The following is a 24669-nucleotide window of genomic DNA, read 5'->3' as shown; positions in this document are numbered from 1 at the left end:
GGACTTTGACAACGGATTCTTATAGAGTTAGGGCTGTTGATTCCGAATATATGCTTAGATTTGCCACATCACATCAAGTTTTTGTGATATCTGATATTTATGGATGTTTACATAAAAAAGCCTATAATGATACCACGTGTTCCTGTTATGTATGTATCCTTCAATATCTTTTTACTCGAGTACTTAACGTGTTTTAATATGTATCTTGATGTGTGCCAGCTCTTCCTTTATCAATCAATATATCGTTTATTTAATCCAATCTATACCAGTAAAATTCTCATTGGATATTATTTCTTGTGTTGCTCTCATTTGGATTTAGTAAACGTTGGAGATTATATATTAATATTTTTTAAATCACCATCTTGGCTGTTTACAAAATCCGAACACATCTGTATAAGTGTATAATCTATCCATGTCTACATCCTCACGAAGAAGAAAGTGCTGTAGCGACCCAAATATATTCTGCTATATCTGTGGATGATTCACTTTATCACCTCAAAGACGGAACATAACTTACTTCGTTAAGAGTGTGTACCTTGCTTATTTTAAAGTACCGCTTGGAGACTAAAACAAAAAATGGGTACCTCACATAGTATGCACGCCTTGTCTCGAAACTCTGAGATCTTGGTCTCAAGGAAAAAATGCTAAGCTTAAATTTGGTGTGCCAATGATTTGGAGAGAACCAACTAACCACCTAGATAATTGTCACTTCTGCCTTGTAAATGTTAAAGGATTCAATAAAAAGAACAAGTGATACATGACATACCCTAGCATCTCCTCTGCAATACGGTCAGTTCCTCATTCGGGCGAAATAACTGTACTTGTTTTCACCAAGTTAGCAGATATTGATAATGAAGCACATACTCCAGTCGTTGATGATGATGAAGAAGATAAAGATGCAAATTACACACCATTGGTTTGATTGTTTGGTCAACCTTTTCCGTATCGTCAACTTGAGTTGAATGACCTGATTCGAGATTTTAATTTACCAAAACAATCTGCTGAGTTGTTGGCTTCCAGACTGAAGAGCGAAATATGCTTGCTCAGGGCACAAGTGTCACATTTTATCGTAACAGAGATCCAGAACTGAAGAAGTTATTTGATTCCAACAATCACTTTGTATACTGCAGTGACATTGAAGGGCTTCTTGTGGCTATGTGCGTATCATTCAAGTGAGTGGAGACTCTTTATTGATAGCTCAAAAAGAAGTTGAAAGTGCGTTATACTTCACAATGGTAACATATATGGATGTATCCCTATTGGACGCTCAGTCTCCATGAAGGAAGAGTATGGAAACATCAAAATAGTACTTGAACAATTGAAATACCTCGATCACTAGTGGTTAATCTATGTAGATTCTAAAATGGTGAACTTCCATTTGGATCAACAAGTAGGTTACACAAAATAACCTTGTTTCCTATGCTACTGGGATAGTAGACCTAGCAAGAATAACTGGGTTAGAATGGAATGGCCATTAAGGGATACGTTGGTACCTGGAGAGAAGAATGTCATTAATGAACCACTAGTTGATCATCCTTCCACCATTGCACATTAATCTTGGTATTATGAAGCAGTTTGTAAAAGCTCTTGATCACAATGGTAATTGTTTTCAATACATATGCAACCTTTCTGAGGCTTAGTGATGCAAAGAAAAAAGCAGGGATATTCGACGGACCCAAGATCAGAACATTACTCAGGGAAATACATTTCATTGAGAGGATGACCGCTGTCGAATCTCGAGCGTGGACTACATTTACTAATGTGGTGTAGGGGTTTCTTGGGAACAAGAAAAATGACAATTACCAAGAGATTGTGGATGAACTTCTCCTTAGTCTACAAGAGCTCGGGTGCAGAATGACCATCAAACTGTACTACTTACACGGTCACCTGGACACGTTTCCAGACAACCTTGGAGATGTTAGCAATGAACAAGATGAGAGGTTCCACCAAGACATTAAAGTCATGGAAGACAGATATCAAGGTCGTTGGGACTCTCATATTTAATGGCTGATTACTGCTGGAGTTTTATGAGGGATCATTTAGATGCTCTACATAAGAGGGCGTCATCAAAAAGGAAGTTAACCCAAAAAATGAACTAATATGTTTGTCTACAAACAAAAATACACTAATCCTGCATCTACTAGTTTGATATAAGTTATATCAAACTAGTAGAAACTATCACCATCTAATAATATATTAATATTGAATAATAAAGGCGGGAATGATAACGTTCTTGATTGATAGAAGAAGATATATATTATTTAATCATTGATAAGGGTGATAATTTTGGTAAGAATAGAAAAGCGTGCGAGGAGAAAAGAAGAATTACTTATGGCTATAGTTGATAATATTGTAGAGAAAAACGCGTGCGAGGAGGAGGGGAAAAAAAAGACATATGGTATCATTGTTTAAAATACTGATGTGATTATCATCTGCCTGCTTTATTATGATTTTGAGGGTATATCTAATGTATTTATTAGCAAAATGTTTAATGAAGATATACTACGTATAATTGACTTTGACGTTTTTTATCCGTTACAGTAGATTTGAAAACGTCACACTCCATGAAATTGTAATTCATTATGAACCTTATTCTCAGAATAATAGCTAATGAAACGACAAAGTAGAGTATTTGAAATATATTTGAAGCTCAAAGTTTAAAAAAGAAGGCTTTAATTAAATATAATCTACATACTAAAAAATAAACCATTAAACATTTAAGTTAAATATACAAAATTAAACAATTAAAATCATATAACTATTAATAATAATAAATTATAAATACAGAATATTGAAATAATAGATTGATCCAAAATATTTTCTTGTTCTGACATCGGAATCCAGTTAAATATGTCATACCTTTAGGTTGCAAAACACAAGCGAGACGTGAGTTTAATCAAAAAGATAATCACCCTCTTCTTCAAGTGGAAGTTGCTATATACAATTGTGCACAAGATAGATATATCTCTACCGATGAGATCTAACTAATTATTAATAATAAAGTAAATGTCAAAATCATAAAATTAGACAATAAATATATTAATAAAAAATGTTAGAAATACATTCATCGTAAAGATTTAGAGCAAAAGCGAATTATGTAGTAATGTCCGGCGATATTACTCCTATTAAGAGCATCAGAAAAGACGTTTTTTTCCCCGTTATTTCTGCTTATATAACAACATAATATTATCATGAAAGATTTACAAAATTGTTAATTATAATGCAACACCCAATGTAACTACCCTCGTTGTTGTGACCATTTAAACAGTTGTTTTTGCCTTTTATGATGAACACCAAGCTTATCAACCATAGCTAAGCCTTTAGTGATAAAAAAGTAATATTTATTGACTATGTAATATTGGAAAACCTAATTATCATACCCAAGTCTTAAAGCGAAGTAAGTAGTCTCAGACAAACTAGTTGCAAACCATCCAAAGCTACTACCCCGTTGTTGTGACCATTTAAGCAGTTGTTTTTGCCCTTGACTGAGTTGTGTATCATAATTGAGAAACATGGTGATATCCACTTTTGTTTCCCAAGGTTGGAAATGGAAAGTCATATTCTTATCACGGGAACTTACGGAACCAATCATATTGAAAAGGTATTTGTCATATATCTGAGGACTGTATGTTTTAGTGGGCTGTAGAGGATGATCGACTTTAGGCACAGTTTCCCGCTCTGGATGTCCTTCCGCTTTTTGGGTCCTGTAGTTGTACTTAAGAAATATAATTATGGTTACATTTGAAAAAAATAATACCATTACAAAATTCAGACAGTAAATACTTTTTTAATAACAAAATTTTGTGTGGATGACTCAAAAAATTTATATAACTATTTCTAATAAATAAAATAATCCAGAAACATTGCCATTAATTCAATGATTTTTGGATAAATTACCCTTGTATTTCTCACATAAATTTTTTGCTTCATATGATCAATGGATAATATATTCATGCAATAAAATCAATTTGTTCTGAAATTGATAATTAATATGCACATCGATAACTAATATTTATTTATTTAATAGATGATTATCCATACGCTCTAGTTATGAGATGAGGATCATACGAAAAATGAGTGGCGTCTTTTTAGACAAGGGACTAAAGGTACATTTATATCGTATTTTAAAAATATCCAGAAATGTATCACAAACCACAGATGTCTAACAAATATTGGGGGTAAATCACAATTTCTGCGAGTTAATTTAAATTTATGGAGTTTATCAAAATGATGTCCATTTTATATAGAAGGCGACGTTATTTTAGTCATTTTATTCAGTTCTCTATGACTATCCCCTTCTAATATTAATATTGAATAATAAAAGGCGGGAATGATAACGTTCATGATTGATAGAAGAAGATGTATATCTTAATCAATGATGCCATAATATCTTCTCCTATAAATTTTCTATTTTACCAAAATTATCACATTTAAATTACTTATTAAATAATGAAAAAAACAAGTAAATAGAGCAAAGCATCAAACGTTTTTTTTTTAAATAGATTTACGCTGTTATTTCTTTCAAATACATACCCTCTTTATGACTATACGAAAAACCCCTCGTGTTTTAATAAATAAAATACCCCCTTATCGTTAAGATTTGCCATGGTTTTAGCTCCTTTTGAAAGTCTATTTTAAAACTTTCCGGGGGGCTTAGTCAAAAAACATAAAATTAATAATTTGAAATTAGTCAGGATGAATAAAATACGGTCACCTGGGACAAAGTATATTTTCCGTTTATAATTTATTTATATTTTAGAAAATATATTGATCAATGGTCTTGTACATTTTGTCACACATAAAATCTGACATTGAATGATTTTATAAATAATTATAATAACAGAGCGGTTAAGTTGACCAACTTATCCTTTACGATGAAAGATATATAAAGTCTTTTAAAAATAGTTATGTTATTGATAACATCTAGTTTTAATTTTTAATCTAAATTATCTTAAGAATGGAAAAGCAAGAGAAAATGAATTAAAAAAATAATCATTTTGTAAACTACGTTATCTCGCCTTTGTATGACCTGAGAAGTTATGACATATTTAACAGTTAGAATAGTCAAAGATCCCCCATCTCCTCTTCAGTTTGATTTTAGTATTGCCTTTTATGAGATTTTTTCCCCATTGTATTTATTAATTTCTAAGGAACGATTAGTTTATTACCTATCTTTTTATGCTACAATTGAAGAATATAAAAACCAAATAAAAAATGAATAATTATAAGTTAAATATACAAAATTAAACAATTAAAATCATATAACTATTAATAATAAAAATTATAAATACAGAATATTGAAATAATAAACTTCCTTAATTTTGTATTAATAACTTAAAATGTTTAAGAGTATATTTTTTTAGGTATCATATTTAATTGAAAGAGGTTATGATAAATCTTTACAGGAAAATAATTTCAAATAACGTCTATTTCAATTTCATTGCTATTACTGAGAATTTCGATAAGAATTACAATTTTCCTTGTACTGACAAATTTTCAAATCTACTGTAACTGATAGAACGTCGCAGTCTTTTTTAGTAGTGTTTTCAGAAACCATACTACCCTAACTAAATAAGTGTTCTACTCCTAAAAATCGTTGTTGTAAAGATGATAAACCATTTAAATTAAAATTACCATATGTTTTTCCCCCCTTGACTGTAGTTTTATCATAATCAACTATAATATTTTAGCTAAAATAGAATCATATTTTATGGTTAGATTTAAAAAAAATTGAATAGGGGAAGAAAAGTGTCAGTGAGATACCCCGTTGTACAAAATTCAGATTGAACACTTACTGAGAGATAGTACAAAATTCAGTCCATTTCGATATTCGTAAATACTTTTTACTGATAACTTGATCGTCATTTGGTGTGGATGACTCAAAACATTTTTATATGTATTTCTATAAATGACATCAGTAACAACATCCTCCATTAATTTAATGATGGTTCCTCGGGAAGGGATATGTTTACCCTTGTATTTCTCCATAAATTTTTTGAACGTAGATGATTAGCAATGGATAAGGTTATATTACATGCAATAAGCATCATTGTGAGATCAAAGTTAAAGTCTGACTTGATGTATTCATCGTTAAATTTATTTTATAGATGAATATCCATACTCTAGTTATGAGATGAGGATAATGAGTGGCGTGTAATTCTAGACAAGGGACTAAAGGTACATTTATATCGACAAATCCGACAAACCATCTGTTTCTCATCCGGTAAGTATTTTCAAAATTCCTAGGCCTCCATTTTCAGAAATCCAGACAGAAGGCGACGTTATTTTAGTCATTTTATTCAGTTCTCTATCGACTATCCCCTTCTAATATTAATATTGAATAATAAAGGCGGGAATGATAACGTTCATGATTGATAGAAGAAGATGTATATTATTTAATCAATGATGTCATAAGTATTTCTTCTCTTCTCCTCGCACGCTTTTCTATTCTTACCAAAATTATCACCCTTACTTATTAAATAATGAACAAACAAGTAAATAGAGCACAAGCATCAAACGTTTTTTTTAAATAGATATACGCTGTTATTTCTTTACACACATCCCCTCTTTATGGCATTCGGTTATATACGAAAAACCCCTCGTGCTTTAATAACGTCCCAAATAACCCCTCTTCAGTTAAGAACCACGGTTTTAGCTCCTTTTTTGAAATGACCGTCTATTTTAATTTCCAAAAAAAGATAAAATTAATCATTTGAAATTAGTTAATAAAATGGAATAAATTTATATTTTCCCTTTTATATTTTAGAAAATATATTTATAATTTATGGTCTTGTACATTTTGTCACACATAAAATCTGACATTGAATGATTTTATAAATAATAAAAAGCCCTCAGATAGAATGTACATAATAACAGAGCGGTTAAGTTGACCACCTTATCCTTGCTTTCAATACTTATAGTCGAAAGATATAGGCAAGTCTTTTAAAAAAGTTAGTTTTGATAACATCTATTTATGTTTTTAATCTAATGAGATAAGAAAATCCAAAGTAAATGAATTAAAAAATAACCTTTTTCAAAAAAACAACAACATTGTTTCAATATATTAACCCCCTCCCTAACTAGGGTCAGATCTAGAATAGATTTCCTAATCAGATCCCCCATCTCCTCTTCAGTTTTTTAGTATCGGTTCCTTCTTTTTCCCCATTCGACATTTCTAAGGAACGATTAGTCGGTCCTAGCTATCTTTTTATGCTACAATTGAAGAATATAAAAACAAATAAAAAAATGAATAATAACTAAACGGGTATTAATAACTTCTATCCACAGAGCTCCTATTTCAATAAAGTTCAGGTATCATATCTATTTGAAAGAGGTTATGATAAATCTTCAACAGGGGAAATGACGTAATTACCAATAACGTCATTTCGGTTGTTGTAGTTACCATAAAAGATCGATAAGGACCGGTCCTTGTACTGACAAATTTTCTAAGGACTGAACTGATAGAACTGCAGTCTTTTTTTTAGTTGTTGTTTTTCAGACCAATCCAATACTACCTCTAACTAAAGCAAGTGTTCTCTCCTAAGGAAATCAAAATGAGGCAACTCAACTATGGAATGGATAAATCCATGTTCTAATTGAAATTAAAATTAATATGATAAAGGATTTTGAATTTATGGTAGTATTTGTTTTTATGTGACTGTGGAATATGTCGTGTTTATTAGGCTCATTATATGTTATGTATGTATTTATTTATGTCTGTTTATGTTCTTGTTTGTTTATCGGGGTCTCAAATGTTTATAGTACACTTGTAAATTATAGAATAAAGTTAGTTAGTATTAAGTAATACAAGACTACAAGACAGTGACTCTTAAGACAAAATAATTGACCACTCCTTGTTTAGATGGTGCATTAAAGAGGCGTTGATAGTTTTAAACTGTAGAAAAATATACCAGAAATATAATAATATATTAATTTAGTAAATCTGAAAGGAACAGATTAAATCTTTACTTGCGATTTGTCTTGTTTTGAGGCCTTTATGACGAGGATGGGGCTTCCATTTGTAATATTGAGACTATAAATAGGAAATCTTGGACTGTAATAAATTGATACTGAGTGAAAAATGCAGTGTAAGGTGAGAAATTTATTAGAAATACGTGAGACTTGAGAGCCCTGCAACTACGCCCCAGAGAACAATATTAAACTAGGATATTAGTCATTATTCTATGATTTAGTACTTGCGTTAACATTCGAATAAGTGGGCCTCTAATCATCATATTCTTATTAATTATACCTTCGTTTGATTGACACAGACAGATGTATATATACTTTTCTGAAACTGTTATCGACAGGATTTGATTATATAGTTTATAAGTTCCAACACTACTTTTTATTTCAATACAGCCACTGTTGTTGAAAAAATGATGGAGAGGTATTAATATTGTCGAGAAAAAGATAAGAGCGTTTTCACTGACGTCATAAATTGCATTATGATATATGGTGACCCCATCTTGGGGGCTCATTGTTGATATTTTTACTACATAAAAGGAAAAAACAACAGGTGGTTGACTTTTTAACATATTAATAAAGTGTCGTAGGCGTTGTTCATGAATTGAGGTTGCATTGTATATAGTGTTCCCTGGTGTATGTCGTATTTATATTTTTTATATAAGAAATAACAATCTAATCATATTAATGAAGTCTAACAGGCGTTTTGCATGTAGCATCGGTCGTGCATTGTATACAGTGTTCCCCGATGTATATCATATAACTATACAGAATAGAGAAAGAAAAGAGATATAATATACAGAGAGCACTTTGCACATATTGCTCTTTGATGTATATCATAATTCATATACATTTACAGTATACCTATGTTAAAAGTTGTATAAAAGTATGAAACCCTTTTAAGTAAAAATGAATGAAATTTAGCAGACATTAAGTACTTTATATAAGATTTAATAGAATGAGTGTGACTTTAGATGAGGCTTCGTAATGAGATAAAATATCAAATCCTATTTATAAAAAAAACCTACAACTGTTATTTATATTTTTTATTCTTGAGGGGATAACGTATACTTAAATATTGAGTAGCTATGTGTGAGTATGCTCATGAAAAAATGGAGAGCAATACCAATGATTTGTTGGAGAGTTATCTTCTTTATTATTATAGCAAAATTTGTGGGTTTGTCGACGCAATAATTCGATAACTCAAAATGGCCGACCTCAACAATGCTGACGTCACATCAAATAATAATGAAACAAGTATGTAAATTATGTTCACTCACTCACACCCCTTGGATCAAAAGATGGCTAGGATTGGGACTTTTGTAGAACGCGAGGAAAATAAAGTTTTTTTCTTTTTCTCAAAAATCCCATCCTAACAATGATACGAGTCAAAAGATAAACATATCACACTTAATCCATTTTAAACCTAAAAGATTTCACCATAATAATTTTTGTACTCATTCATATGTTTGTCGCCTCCTTCCGTTCAGTTTCAAAGTCAAGGGAAGTTGTGTTAAAAGAAATATTATTTAATTAGTCACATCTCATGGCAATGTAATCTGAGTTAAGTCTACTATTTTTCAGATATTTTAAATACAAATTAGTAAGATATAATGCATAATCATATGAATTAACTTTGTATTTTTCTCGTTATTTTAGATTTATATAAGGTATAACATTTCTTAGTCAGTACTAACAGATGTGTCTCCTTCTTTTTCCATATTATTCAGACAAGTACAATTTAAATTATGTTATTTATTAGTGTTGGAGTCGAGTATTACTTAATCTAAAATAAAAAAACTTCGATTATTTTCGGAAAACTATTCAAACTCACCGGTAATATTATTTGAAAAACTCAACTAAACTCGAACTCGAATGATCAAAAGTGAAAGTATTCGAGTATATGTAGATTAACTTCATTTCCATTGAAATGGTGGAACAGTGAAAAAAAAAAAAAAATAAGAAGGACACTCTAATATGCCCTATAAAAAAATGTATTTTACGACAATTTTAAGAAATAACGAATAGCCTCAAAACCATTTTATTTATTTTTAATGTCTTTACAAACTTGTTTGAGCAAGCCATGAAATACTTATCTTTTATTCCAGCATATTTGGTGCCGATTTTTACGGTATTTTCTATTACTGGGGAGATTATATCGAAAATAAGAAATAGAATAGGACATAGTAATGTGGTTGTAATGTTAATATTAAAGTACTTCCACTGATGTCATAAATTGTATACTAATTGAAGGAGATGTTATTTTGGGGGCTCAAAGTGGATATTTTTACTACATAAAACGGTCAAATTTCCAATAAACTCAATCAAATGACTTTATGAATAAAAAAAACTTGACACCTGCATTAAATACTACTTGATGCTCATAATAGACACTGATATACTGTATATGTACGTACTGAAAATCTTTAAAAATAGTTAGTCTTTACATTTTTTGTTTTGTTTTTGTTCGATTAGGGACAAAAAAAATAGGATAGTTAGAGAAAAAGATCTTATTTTTCCATTATAATAGTTAATTTGTATATATCACACGGAAATAAGACTGTATAACAACGCACTAAAATATTTTTCATACATTTTAGGATCATATACTCGTATATATAATAGAGCAAGGCATTTGAGCGATAAACTTTTGATAGGACGTAATGTTTAAGTCCTTGTATTTGTTGGTCCCATTTGGAAATCCAATAGTTTACTATTGTACTTAATATTCATTGTATTTTTATTGTTATAAAACATGAGTTTTTAGGCCCACAAATGGAGGACATCAAAATTGTGACGTCACGTGAAAATGCTCTATACATTAGATGACAACTTTAATTAATTTATTTTACACTTTATTGTGATTATATCGATCTTATAATAGTTTTTTTGAAATAATCTCCTATTAAGCAAATAAACATGTTCCAAAATTACCTACAGTATTTGATTAATAACTGACTGCCTTATTGACGTAGTGCCACATAATTGTTGAACTTATTTTATAAATTCATTGAAAAAACATTTTTATTTGCCGATGTCTTTTTTCGAACTGGATAATTATAACTCGAATCCAACACTACTATTTAATAGTAAAATACATAAACATAACTAGTCATGACTCATTCTCTCTAACGTTTCAATTACGACCCTCCTAGCTACAAATTAATATTTCATTTGCAAAATATTTTTCTATTAAATAAAAAAGAAAATCAAACGTATGAAACACTTTATTAAAAGGATTCTCTTATTTTTTGCATTATATAACATTGATTTGATGTATTATTTATTTATTTTACATGACATGAGTCACTAATAGCCTCAGAGGACGCTTTCCAACCTCAGCGTCCCCTGCGTACAGCACAATTAAGTTCCCCTAGAAAAGCCCGCGTAATACTCTATTTTATGATTTTTCTTTTTTAGCCAAAGGTACGTTATATTGTTTTTTTTTATTTAGAAGAAGAATTCTTATTTTTCTTTCCCATCCTCTGATTGGCCAAGCGCACAGCTAACGTTTAGATTTGGACCAAAACAACAAGAGTATTTACAAGGAACGAATAGAAATACGTGGAATTTTGTCTGTTGGTTCAGCATGGAAAGCTGCTTCATTATTTAATTACACTTTTCTCTTTCTTTTCATTATTATACTACATTGATGTTGTAGTGTTTATTGTGCTGAAGTTCTTAGAATCCGATCCTTTTAAAATGGTTAAGACTGAGGTGTAAATCAGGGGTGGAAATGCCGCGAAAAAAGAGGAAAAGGACGGGGTTTCATGGATGGGATGCTCCTCGAAGTCACTCCAAGCCACTTGCAACGGATCATGTAAATAATATTTGTTTTTAAAGAGAGAGAAAAAAAGTAGCGCGAGTTGGGTTTTGACATTTATTTATTTATATTTATTTTTTGATAGGAGAATGAGTCGTCCTTTCATGGCTTTTCCGAGGAAGAGCTATTACGTTCATCCCGCCAAGGACATAGCCTCCGACAGGATCTGCAGAGTCAGAGTCACTCATTTATGTACTTCCGATCTGTTGTGGTCGGAAGTGCGAAGGTAAAGGGATCTTAGCGAATTACTCCTCATTCACTCATTATTCCTTTCCTTTTTCTTCCAGGAGAAGAAAAGACATTGGAAGCATTCGGCGTCAGTCTCGTCGCCACCGGATAGTAAAAGCACCAAGAAACATGTGAATATTTTCACAGACAATATAATTATCGAGGGGAAGCGACGATGGAAGCCTACGGAAAGAATAAAAGAATCCGATCCCAAATCCTCCTTTGGCCTCCATAAAAATTCCTTGATCTCAAAAAACACACGACGGGAATCCTCCGATCTTTTCCATCGTAGTAGTTTTACTAGATGTATGGATACTACTAATAAGAAAAGTGTGCCTGAGGACTCCTCAAGAGGCAACCCGTCATCCTCCTCTTGGAACAATAACGATCCAACAAAAGAAAGTGCAACAAATCACTTGAAGGATGCTCCTGAAGAAGAAGTGTCCTCTTTTTCCTCTTCTGTGATAAAAGTATTCAAATTGGATGAAAAGACCTTGGAGTATTTACAAGAACCAAAGCATCAAATTAAATTTTATACAGCTATTCAACGATCTATTCAAAAAATGGAATTGTCTCCACCTAAACTAGTCGAAATGGGCCACTCACCAGAGTGCTCATTTATTAACCCTGCTGGAGCAGCATTAATAACGGAGGGGAAAGCTTACAACAACAACAATTTAAAAAGAGTAACTACAAATCTTAGGAGTCTGTCCAGTAATTCTCATTCCTTGGCGGGAAATATTGTTTGTGGCATTTGTGGAGCCATACGATATTTTAAATCTGTCTTGCAAGCGAAAAAATTTGGAACTTTTAGTTGTGATTCATGTAGGAAATTTATATTAAATCTTATTCGTATTTTGAAGGAAGGTGGTCAACTGGCAATGAAATGTGTATACAATACGGGTCTATGCATCGTTCCTCCTCAATCTAACATAAGTGATAAAGTGCGATGTGAGGCGTGTTGGCTCAAACTATGTCTTATCGGTTACCATTTAGAATCTGGGATGTTTAATAAACTCTATGCAATATTACCTAAAGACGTTTATAACTCACCAATATTGAACGAATCAACATCTGTCTGGAACTCCCTTACTCCTTACCGTGGGGAAGTTTTAGAAATTAAAAATTTACCTGAATTGTCGCAACCTCTTTTTCAACGATTTGGTGCCGATTCCTGTGAGATTGGGCATAATAAAACAGTACCAGTTTCAGAGCCTCTAAGAAAAACGAGTAGTCCTGAGATAAAAAGTATTGAAAACCCTTCCTCCTCCTCTCCGTCGAAATCTTCGATATCTCACATCGTTAATTTACGTCTACCTAGTAATTGGTTCAAAAAGTCTTCTAAAATTTTGTCTGGTGAACGTAAAGGAGAATGGGATGTTCAACTCATTACACCTGATCAAAAAATCCTAAAAAATAATGCTGAATTGAAGTTGTATATCGCTAAGACTGGTGTCATTATTGATTCTAATGTGATTAACTTTTCTTTACCTCAAAATACTTATAGCACAGACAAAAAAATTAGTACAATTGGCCGATGCCAGTCTAAAACTTTTTCTACTGATTGCTTAGAAGTTGAGGATGAGATTTTTTGTAATGATTCCTTATCTGGATTTCAAGATTACTTATTAAGTTCTACCATGAAGATTCCTGCTAAAAGGAAATCATCTTCTGATGAAAAAGATGAATCAATAAATTTTCAATTGAGTCCTAAAATAGTTAGGCATGAAGCACCTGAATCCAGCTCTGAAAATGTATCACCGAAGGCATCAATTGTATCGGCTTATGCAAAGAAGTCTGAAGTGCCTAAAAATTCTCAGTTTTTCGCAAAAAAATCTGCCGGTCAAATAAAGAGTCATTCTGAAGAAACTCATCCCTCTACGCCAGTGTTTGCTAAAAAGTCAAATGTTACTGTAGATGAAAAATTAACATCTCCTTCATCAATGGAGGTCTTTGCCAAGAAGTCAACTCCTCTTAATTTGGTACAATCTAGTATTATAAATGTTCACACAAATGTTTTGAATACATTATCTGAATTTAAGAACAGTCATGCACAAAGTGTAATCCAGGAGCCTAAAGAAATAAATCTTCATAAAAGTGAGGATAGGAAGCTTGATGAAAATTCTGATGAAACGGATAGTCTTCCAAACTCGTTGGCTCTAAATCGTAGTAGAAGAAGGAGTAAAAAGTTGCCCTTAAAATTTCGTGATAATGAAGTAAATTCGAAAAATGATAAGTTGGAGATAGGGATTTATAAAAAAAATCGAAGTTCTATAGAAGGGGATGATGCATCTCTTAATGAGAAGAAAGCTTTAAATATTACACTTAAGAAAATAGAGAGTGGCTCAAGTGATCAAAGCGAGGGGACAACATCGAAAAAATTGAAATCCAGGAGATGTGGTACTTGTGCAGGATGTATAGCAAAGAATTGCAAAACGTGCAACCGCTGTAAGGATATGATATGTCATGGTGGACCTGGTAATTTGAAACAGGCTTGCGTTCAAAGAATCTGCTTAAATCCTTCTCCTCCTAATGATGTTTCTTCTGCTTCTAAAATTATTTGTCATAATTCCAGTAGAAGACATTCGCGAGGAGTTGAAACATACACTGATGTTGTAGGAATAGAACAGAGAGAGATATCTTCCTTAATGACCAAATTCTCTACCTTTAAAGATACAAATGAAAGTATGGATAAGCTCTCTATAAAAATAAAGCCAATTGAAACAAAAGAAAAGCCAAAGTTATCATATAGTGCGCTTATTGCAATCGCACTTTTCAATTTACCTGGACAACGAGGAACTCTGAGCATGTTGTACGAATATATTACGGAAAAGTTTCCATATTACAAAACAGTAGATAAATCTGGATGGCAAAACTCAATCAGACATAATTTGAGTTTAAATAAATGCTTTGTTCGAACTGAGAGAACCAATAGAGATGGTATTGGCAAAGGAAGTTTTTGGATTTTTGATCCTGAAAAGGTCAAAAATGGCACAATAAGAAATTTCGAGAAATTATTAGAGTCAGATGAGCTGTTTATTGAGAGTGAATCTCTTAAAGAGAATTTAGACAGCTCCTCTCATGAAAGTCGAAGTAGTATTAATGAAGAGGAGGAAGATGATACTGAATTAGAAAACTCATCTTACAGAAATTTTATTGATGATGAGTTTGAGGTCAAAGTAGTCCCAGAATCCAAACTTGCACCAATAAAAGTCATGGGATCAATGGACTACTGCGAAGAATATAGCTTGGAAAGAGTGACAAAGAATGGACTTGGAGTCCTCAGCACTACTAAACCTCCAAATGAAGCAATTTGCTTTTTATGTGGTTCAGCTGGAAAGAATTCAGTTTTTATTCATTGCTGCGTTTGTTGCGAACCCTTTCATCCTTTTTGTGTGGATCCAGGAGACGCTCCTAATACTGAAGAAGAGGAGGAATGGGTATGTAGAAGGTGTGCCGTATGTCAGACTTGTGGCCAACCTGATGGAAAACAGCTCAAATGTCAAATGTGTAGACATGCATATCACGAGAATTGTCTACAAGACTACCAGAAAAAGTTTCTCAACGAAGGAAATCCCTGGGTAATTAGAACTTCAACTTATAATATTAAAATTGGGGATTATATATATATTTTTTAGGTTTGTACTCATTGTTTGAGATGTGATTCATGTGGGAAGTCTGAAGTTGAGCACTATACTGAAGGAGTTCCACTTTGCTCATTCTGTTGTTTGCAGAGACAGAAAGGATCTTTTTGCCCCATTTGTAAGGATTGCTATGAGGAAGAGGATTATAATACACGAATGATGGAATGCAATCGTTGTGGAGCATGGGTACATGCAAGTTGTGAAAATGTTGATATAGAAAAATATCAAGTTCTCAGCTCTCTTCCTAGCAATATCGAATATGTTTGCAAGTAAATTACCTCTGATTATTTGTTTTTTAAGTAATACACATTGGGCATGCGGGAGGTAAAAGTAAAGGGATGATAGTACATACTTTGAATTTTATAAGGAAAAAGGTGGGTAAATAAGTTAAAATAATTTCCCTTCTTTAAGTGTGACGACATGATATCACTTAATCATGTGTTTGGGGAGAAATTTAACTTTAACTTAATTAAATTTTCTGTAGGATTTCATGAAATTTTTAAGGTATATGTTTTCTTTTTCAATTCAAATTTCAAATGTATTTTATATCTATTTTTGTCCGTAAGAAATGCCCATTAGAGCGGCTTGTTTTCAACTTTTTTAATTTCGATTACGGCTAGTCTGGAAAGTTGTCATGTAGTGTGAAAATAACCATGCAAAATTTTACAGTGTCATCTTCAGAGATCAAAGTTTACAAAAAAGGCAGAAATTATTGATATAGATTAAAAAGAAGCATTATTTTTTATTTTGCATAATACTATTTTGATTGACATTGTCTAACCAATAAAAAATATTAATAAAGTTTTATTTTCTAAATCATTCAATGGAGTAAAACGAGAGAATACCGTAAGGAAATTTTGATCTTTCCTTTCTGAAAATTGATTGATGACATAGATATGACATTGTAGAACAATGAAATTTTGCTGCAGGTTCTTTTTTTATCTCATAACAAATTTTTCGCGGGATTGAAATTTGAAAAAGCAGGCAAACAACCCGCTCATTGACAAATTTTAATAATCATCAAAAATAAGCTTATTTAGTAGCTATTTGAATTTCTATCTCGAGTTGCACATTTTATTATCAGGTGCGATCTCCCAATATTGAAAAAAAAGAAGTTGTTACGGAAGGATAAATATCATTTGGTTCGAATTGAAGATAATGAGGAAGAACAGACTTTATTGCAATTACACTCTTTAGCCCCAACTTCAAGTAAACTTTCCATCGTTAAATCCGGGGCTAAAAGTGTTGTTGATGGGGATATAATGAAGTATTTCGATACGCCTACTACTACTACTACTACTACAAATCCTGTTGTTGAGAAGGATGAAATGCTTCAAGTCGTCCTCTCTCAAGACGAATTTTCTCCTCAAAAACCTTTTTAAAAAACTCTTTATATACATATATTTTTGAAAGTATCACACTTTATGAGGTAAGCTGTGGTGTAATTAATTGTAATAACACTCAAAAATTAAATGTAAAATAGAATTGTGCGAATGATCCAAACCAAATAAGGCTATACATCAAAGACTTTTTCTCTTTATAATAATGTTGATTTTTTGGTTCAAAGCCACACCGTTTTTTTTTCTTTTCCTTATTTTATGAATGTTTTTTTTTTTTTTTTTGTTATTGTTGCTTCCCCCTCTTCTCTATGTACCTTCATGCCTAGAGTAAGTCAAGGTTTAATTTTTAACTTCCTCGTCCACAGCTTAACTCAGCGAACAATCTTAGGATGGATAATACTTAAGGTTATAACACACTTAAATATATTGTAAAAAAAAAAAAAAATGTTTTTTCTTTCTCGTAGTTAATACATTATAATCTACTTATAAATATAATTATAATTATTTATGTATATTCTAGTTCAGTATGTTGTAATTAGAAATATAGTTATCCAAGTTTAAGTTTAATCCATTCATTTATAACTTAATTTAATATGAACTTATCATTTCTATTACAGAATATGCTACAAAAACGAAGAAGCAGATGAGGATAGTGAATGGATGCGTTCTGTCAAGTTGACAATGAAAACAGGTCTTTTATCCGTCTTAGATAGGATAACCCATTTATCCTCTAGCATTTTTATACAAGAATCATCAGCTTTTAATTCTACATCATTGGCCTCTACAGAAGTTGCACATTCTGGATCTACGATTAATGATCACAGTTCCATTTCTAGTGAATCAACGAGGAAGAACGATTTAGAAAATGAAGAAAAAGAGAAAAAATATAGAGGGCTGCAATTATATAATCATCGACTTCAAGAATTTAAAGTGCGTTTAAATGAAGATGAACATTGGAGCATTGGTCATTTTACCATAGAATTAAATGAAATTATATCTCTTCTCATTGAGGGGGGAGATTGTTCACTATTAAAGCTTGAGCTTCAAAAGTGTATTCATGAACAGTTTCCTTGGTTCGACATAGCCGATAACTCCATATTGTGTGATCCTATTTATATGAAGACTCGGCATTTAAGTCCTCCTAGTAAGGACCATACCTATGCCTCCTCCTCCTCCTCCAAACGAGTAGACAAATCTCCTGAGAAGAAAGACATCCAAGATTTCTTTTGTAACTTTGAAAAGATGCATGAATTAAAACATGCAGATGATCGAAGGTGTTGTTTTTGTGGCTGTGTTGGAGATTGTGAAATGTCGGGGCGATTGCTTCCTTTTCGCCAAGATGATTTTGTCAATCTTAATTGCGCTCTTTGGTCATCAGAAGTATTTGAAACAATCAATGGTGGCCTGCAAAATGTTGGTTTAGCATTGAACCGTGGTTTAAAGTTATCTTGTAGCTACTGTGATGTGAAGGGTGCAAGTGTTGGATGTTGTCAGGAAAAGTGTCCTATTAATTATCATTTTATGTGCGGCCTTAAGGATGGAGCTTCCTACAAAGTGGATAAGTCAGTTTATTGTTTTAAACATGCACAAATTCACAGTGAAAAAGAAGATTTAAGTGATTTTAGTGTTCGTCGCTCCGTTTTTGTTGATTGTGGTTCCGAATCTCGCAAAAAAGCAAAACTTGTAAACCTCAATAATATATGTTTTCAGGTTGGGTCATTGACCATTGAAAATCTAGGATATTTAAATTTAGAAGTGTCTGATAGACCCTCTGTACTCATTCCATTGGAATTAAAATGCTCACGATTGTATTGGTCCGTTAAGGATCCTCTTAAAATAGTGAAATATCACTGCCGAACTAGGTTAATTAAAAAAAAAATGAAAGCAGATCCGTCTGAACCGGCCTTTTGTTTTAACCACGAAACTCAAGATGGAAAATACCTCAAGGACTACTTGTCAGAATTTGATCGGTGCTTAGCAAATTATCAAATGAAAAATAAAAAGTGGGATTCTGCTGTTATTCTCCATCCTTACGCGGTTTCATCTGAGTGGAAAGGAATTTCCTATCGAGATCTGCACTATTGCCCTCTTCATGTCTCAAATAAAAAGACAATTTATTGAGAAATTCGAAAATTTGTAATATTCAACTTACTACGAAATTAAAAACAAAAAAGATAACATCAATTAAAAAGCTACCCCTGAAAATTACCACTCATAAACAGCGTTCTATTAAATCCACATTGAAGCAAAATGTACATCTGAACTTTATTTCTTCAAAAGACCCATCACATGGTGGCATAAAATGGACTAAACGACCCAACGTACCACCTAAGCTTGAAAAGTATAGCGCTCTTGTTATTAACGAGATAGATAAATTGAAAGAGAATTATGTTCCAGCTGGGGGGGTTCGCCGTCCTGAATCTATGGTTAAGTTAAATGAAGTCAAACCCATGAAGATTAATAATTATCATTTCAATGTAAATGACTCATCTAATGATTTTAATATTAAGTCAAAGGATATTAAAAACGTTTTACATCTTGAACAAAATCAACTCTCAAATATCTTACAAGTGGATGGTGCTGCCGATGAAATCAAACCCTCTTGCCCTAAGTGCAAAACCGCTATGAGTGATTGGAGTGTCTATGAACAACATGTTTTAATGTGTAGTGGTGTAGTAGTACCTGCTAAAAGACTATCTGAGGGGTCTTATTCTGAGGTTCGCCCTCCCAAGACACCCAAACCCGGAGAATATCATAATCAAGATGATGAAGTGAGTCCTCGAAAAGATTTTAGTATTGAAGGACTATTATCGCCTCCAGAACAAGGAGTTGCTTCTCAGATCACATCTAGTCGCAAGAGTTGCGAGGACGATAATAATCCTATAATAGTAGATGAAGATGAAGACGATGACGTCATAATTATATCTCAAACTAGGAGTAAGCCTTCTTCCAAATTTGCTTCTAAATTATCATCCGCAAATAATAGGAAAAAAATGCGCAAAGCTAACTCCGCTCCTACGTTGAAACAGCAACAGCAGAGGTCACAAAAATCCTTTCAAGGAACAAGTGGCGGTATGTTCATTCAACCCATGTCTTCTTCAATATTTCCTGATCGATCACCAAGTATCCGCCCTACTTTTCAATGCATTAACACTACTCCTACACCCTCATCATATCAAGTTGGCTCTGTTTTACATCCTTACTATTCAGGAACAGCCACTTATAATCCACAAATTCCTAATTTAATTCCACAACAACCACAATTTAGTTATGTCACCCCTGCTGGTTATATCTTCAATCAAAACAGTTTCTTCGCCGCCGCCGCCCCACCACAAACCAACCCAACTATTCTCTATAACCAGCAAGCTGCAGCTGCCGCTTATACTCAAAATTTATTTGGATACACTCTTCCTCCTGGTGTTACACATCCTAATCTCGTAGTACCTCCATCTCATGTTCCAAATCACCAACCTCCAATGGCAGGAACTTCATCTATTACTAATATCACCAAATCTAAGAAAAAAGTTGCTAGAGTTCATCCTCAGCCCGTTGTTGTCACCACCTCAGCCTCATCCACTTCAACTAGAGTGGCAAATCCTTCCATGGATCCGATCAAAGCGCTCTCTAATATGGTTCCGTTAAGAAAAAAGACATCAACAACCGCTTCTGATCTTACAGTTGCTAAATCAGTTTCAATTTCAAACACACCCATTATTGACTCTTCTCTAGACGTAGAAAAACAAAGATCCCTTGGAGCTCAAGGCCCTACATTTTTTGCTCCAGCTCAACTCCTTGCACATACTCCATTGAAAGTAATCGATTCTAAATCATTGACAAGACCAGCAAGTGCTATTAGTTTGAGTGACGAAAAGTTAAATTCTGAAACGTCAAGACCTAGTTCTAGTTCCAGTGTGTCCATTCTTAGTGAACCTGTTCATAATTACGAGGTTTATCATCAGTCGCTGAGTAATGGTGCAAAATTTTCATATGAGAATGGAAAGGAAAATTCAATCAAAATTGTTCTGCGACGCCAGAACTCCTCTCATCCAAGCTCTCTTCAAGTGAAAGAAGTGTCAGTAAAAGAGACAAAGGATGATACAGAAGTCAATCCTAAACTAGCTTCAGAACTTCTTAAGAAATTAAAGACTTCCAGGAAAAAGAAACGCAACAACCTTGCATTTGTATCTGTAAAAGAGGAAATTATTAACGAAGTTGAAGCAAATACTGATACCCCTCTTTCCCCTCAATTATGGCGACCTCACGAATCTAAAAAAGTAGACTCAACTGATGGTGAGTATAACGTTCTTTATGAGCTGACGTCTGAAGATGGATTTAAAGCTCAGTCTTTGGATGCGAATGAACTATGGAAGCAGGTCTTTGATGCGGTCCAAGAGGCTCGTTTTGATCGATCTCTAGCTCCTGTACCAAATGATGCCATTAGAAATGCTGGCCTGCAAATGTTAGGTCTTACTCATAATGCATTAGCTTTTATTTTGGAGCAATTACCAGAAGCTGTTTCCTTGGAAAAATATCGCTTTAAGCACAAAAAGGACTCTGCTGTCACTAACGTTGAGCCGCCTCTCTCCACTCTTCCTGAAATAAAAGAAAACAAAAGTGGTTGTGCTCGCACTGAAATTTATAGTGATAGATCCCCTTTGGATATGTTCTCATGGCTCGCTTCAAAGCATAGGAAAAAACCGGATTTATCGTCCTCCTCTTCAAAATATGTCGAATTTGAAACGATTTCTGTCAATAGACGTGCTACTTCGCTGGATCTTCCAATGGCCATGAGATTTCGTCACTTGGCGAAAAACGCAAAAGAGGCCGTTGGTGTTTTTAATTCTGGTATTCATGGGCGTGGATTGTATTGCAAAAGAGAAATTCGAGAAGGAGAAATGGTTATTGAATATGCGGGTGAGGAAATTCGTGCTGTGCTAACAGATAAGCGAGAAAAGTACTATGAATCCCGTGGCATTGGTTGCTACATGTTTCGTGTGGATAATGATACTGTCATTGATGCGACTCTCAAAGGAAATGCGGCTCGGTTCATTAATCATTGTTGTGACGTGAGTTCATTGCTTATCTTAGCCCTGTAGCGCCCACTAAATTTATGCGTGGTTAGAATTTTCTAATTTTTTGCAATTAAAATCCTTGTTCATTTATAAGAATGATTTTTTTTCTTTTCTAAAATCTGTTAAAATCCAACTTTTTCTTAGTCAAAAACTGAGATTTTAATATTTGAAGTATTTAAATGACTGTTCTTGCTGATGTTTATTTCTAAAAAAAAAATGATTTTCTCCAAGTATAACACCTTTGAAGCTATATTTATAATTTTCCAGAAATCACGTTTTTCTTTAGAACTTATCAATGAGGCATCATAAGTAAACAATTTGTATTTTGTCAGTTGAATAATAGATTGATTGTAATATATTTGCAATTGCATCTTAAAAGTTTTTGGTTCAAAAATTGTCTAAGCTTCTCAAATAATCAAGTATTCAAAAGCTCATGTAACAAATATAATGTGTAGGACGTTATAGGGTTAATTATTCTATACAAATAATACTTTATACACGGAAAGCGCACTCTTTATTTTCTCTTCCTTTTTTTTTTTTTGACCAACTAAAAGATATTTTTTCCATCAAAATAATACGAACTGAAAGAGAGAATTGAATTCAAGGAATCGTCCTAAGGAACTAAAATGACTTTAATTATTATTTTGATGACATAAAGTTCTACCCAAAAAAATAGTTTAATTCCTTAAGACTCAAATATTCAATTCCCTCTTTCATTTCATAACTACACGGTGCTTTTTTAGCAGAAATAGGTAGAAAAAAATATCCATAAAATATGTTCGAATTGATTAGGTTTACGTTCCAAATTTTAAAAAAAATTACAATCTTAACTATACACAAAGGAATTACAGGCATTTAAAAAAAAAACCAACTTTTTCTTTGATAAGCCATTAAAAAGTTTCAATGTGTGTTTTTTCAAGGCAGATTATATTCTCTAATTGGTTTAAAAATGCAATAATTTAGCTATACGTATAAAGTCTTGAAAAAGTGAGATGACTTCAAATTTCGTATATTTGGTATCCTCGATTTTTTTTATGTTAGTACACTGTCACGAATATATATTAACTGTTTCAGCTATATAATATGTATAGTTTATTTGTAAGAGACATAATGGTTAGAAGTATTTTGCGAGTTTGGCGATTTTTACTATTGAAAAACGTGGATCAAAGAATTTGCATCAAATATTGTTTAAAAAATGAAATTAAGTTCTTCATAACACTTGAAATGTTGACAGTGGTTCATGGTGAAACTGTTCTGAGTTGTTAAAAAAAAATATTAACAAGAGCCTGAAGAAAAGAATGAACTAATAACCTCTAATAAAAAATCCTTAGTTGGTCAAAAAAAAAAAAAAAGATTGCGCGTTTGAGTATTCCGAGCTTAATCATTCTATAATATATTTTTTCTTTTTCATATATAATTGCAGCCAAACTGCTATTCTAAAATTGTTGACGTTATTGGTAAGAAGCACATAGTTATATTTGCTCTTAAAAACATACTCCCTGGTGAAGAATTAACCTATGACTACAAGTTTCCTAAGGAAGATGTCAAACTACCTTGCACTTGCGGAAAGAAAAAATGTCGGAAATATATGAATTAGGAAATAATTAATTAATCAATTGACTTGAATGACAAACAGCATTCATCTATTAACATACTATATAATTGTATATATTATACAAAATTATCCCCATTCTTTGATTTATTTTATGTTCCTTCATTAAGATTTTATAATATCATAAAAAAAAGTAGACACGATTTACTTACAATATCAATTTTTCTAAATAATTTTTTATTCATTAAATTCATTCAGTTTTGATCAATAATTATTATTATTATTATAATTAATTAATCCGCATTCATTTTATTTAAAAAAAAAAAAAGTTTCTACAATCGAAAAAATAAATAAATTATGAAAAATGAATCTAAAATAATGACTGACTCTACTTTTTCCTCTTACCCTTCACCCTGTGACTAAACAAAATTATGTTTTTAGTATGTATAAGCCTAAGGTATTTTATTCTTCGCTAATAATATAGTCATCATAAATCATTTTATCAATTTCTTTTATTTCTAAAAAATGTACCGCATAGGTATGTCTTAATTAAGAATTAATGGCGTTATGCACGGCCATAAAGGTTTACTATAGAGCAGGGGTTCACCATCTTTTATTTTCATTACCCAATTTCTAAATCATCACAATAAAACCATCTCCTACCCCAGATATATGTCAGCTCAAAAATTGACTTCAAATTTCCCTTAATCCCGTTACGAACCACTCCTATACAGCCTTAGAGGAATGAAATAATATTTGATCTCAAATTTAATTTTGTGGAGGTGTGAATTAAGTTACTGGCTAATTTTATTATGAGCAATTTATTAATTATTGAATTAATTTTAAGGAAACTTGTGAAAATCAAATTCCATGATGGGCCACTTTGAAATTTTATATAAAGGCCGCTAGCATACATATACATCTTCCATGAGATATCAATTAAAATACAAATCTGTTAAAAATATATTATTACCTTGAGGACTGCAATTTTGGCAGTATGCTTTAAGACATGCAATTGAAATATTAACTTTTTTTGTTAAATGAA

At 32.4% G+C, this 24669-nt stretch overlaps 1 protein-coding gene and 1 long non-coding RNA gene across 2 annotated transcripts; one reads left to right on the top strand and one right to left on the bottom strand.

The window, feature by feature from the left end:
- Positions 1-7687: 7687 nt before the first annotated feature.
- Positions 7688-8350, bottom strand: LOC121132253 (uncharacterized). The gene is made up of 2 exons (XR_005869284.2): positions 7969-8350; positions 7688-7894 (listed from the first exon to the last, which is right to left on the bottom strand). It is a non-coding gene; the product is annotated as an uncharacterized lncRNA (long non-coding RNA).
- A 3171-nt stretch (positions 8351-11521) lies between these two features.
- trx (histone lysine N-methyltransferase trithorax) lies at positions 11522-24126 on the top strand. Its single transcript, XM_071894130.1, is given in 9 exon segments — positions 11522-11785; positions 11874-12014; positions 12076-15597; positions 15655-15929; positions 16745-17039; positions 17398-17405; positions 17618-19118; positions 19121-22066; positions 23496-24126. Coding segments are annotated over 9 exon segments (8946 nt in total). The 5' UTR covers positions 11522-11701; the 3' UTR covers positions 23670-24126.
- The last annotated feature ends 543 nt before the right edge of the window (positions 24127-24669 follow it).

The sequence above is a fragment of the Lepeophtheirus salmonis genome, chromosome 2 (genome assembly GCF_016086655.4).
Source record: "Lepeophtheirus salmonis chromosome 2, UVic_Lsal_1.4, whole genome shotgun sequence".
Taxonomy (NCBI): Eukaryota; Metazoa; Arthropoda; class Copepoda; order Siphonostomatoida; family Caligidae; genus Lepeophtheirus; species Lepeophtheirus salmonis.
The sequence above is the reverse complement of the archived record's forward strand: the minus strand, read 5'-3'. Positions and strand labels throughout refer to the sequence as shown.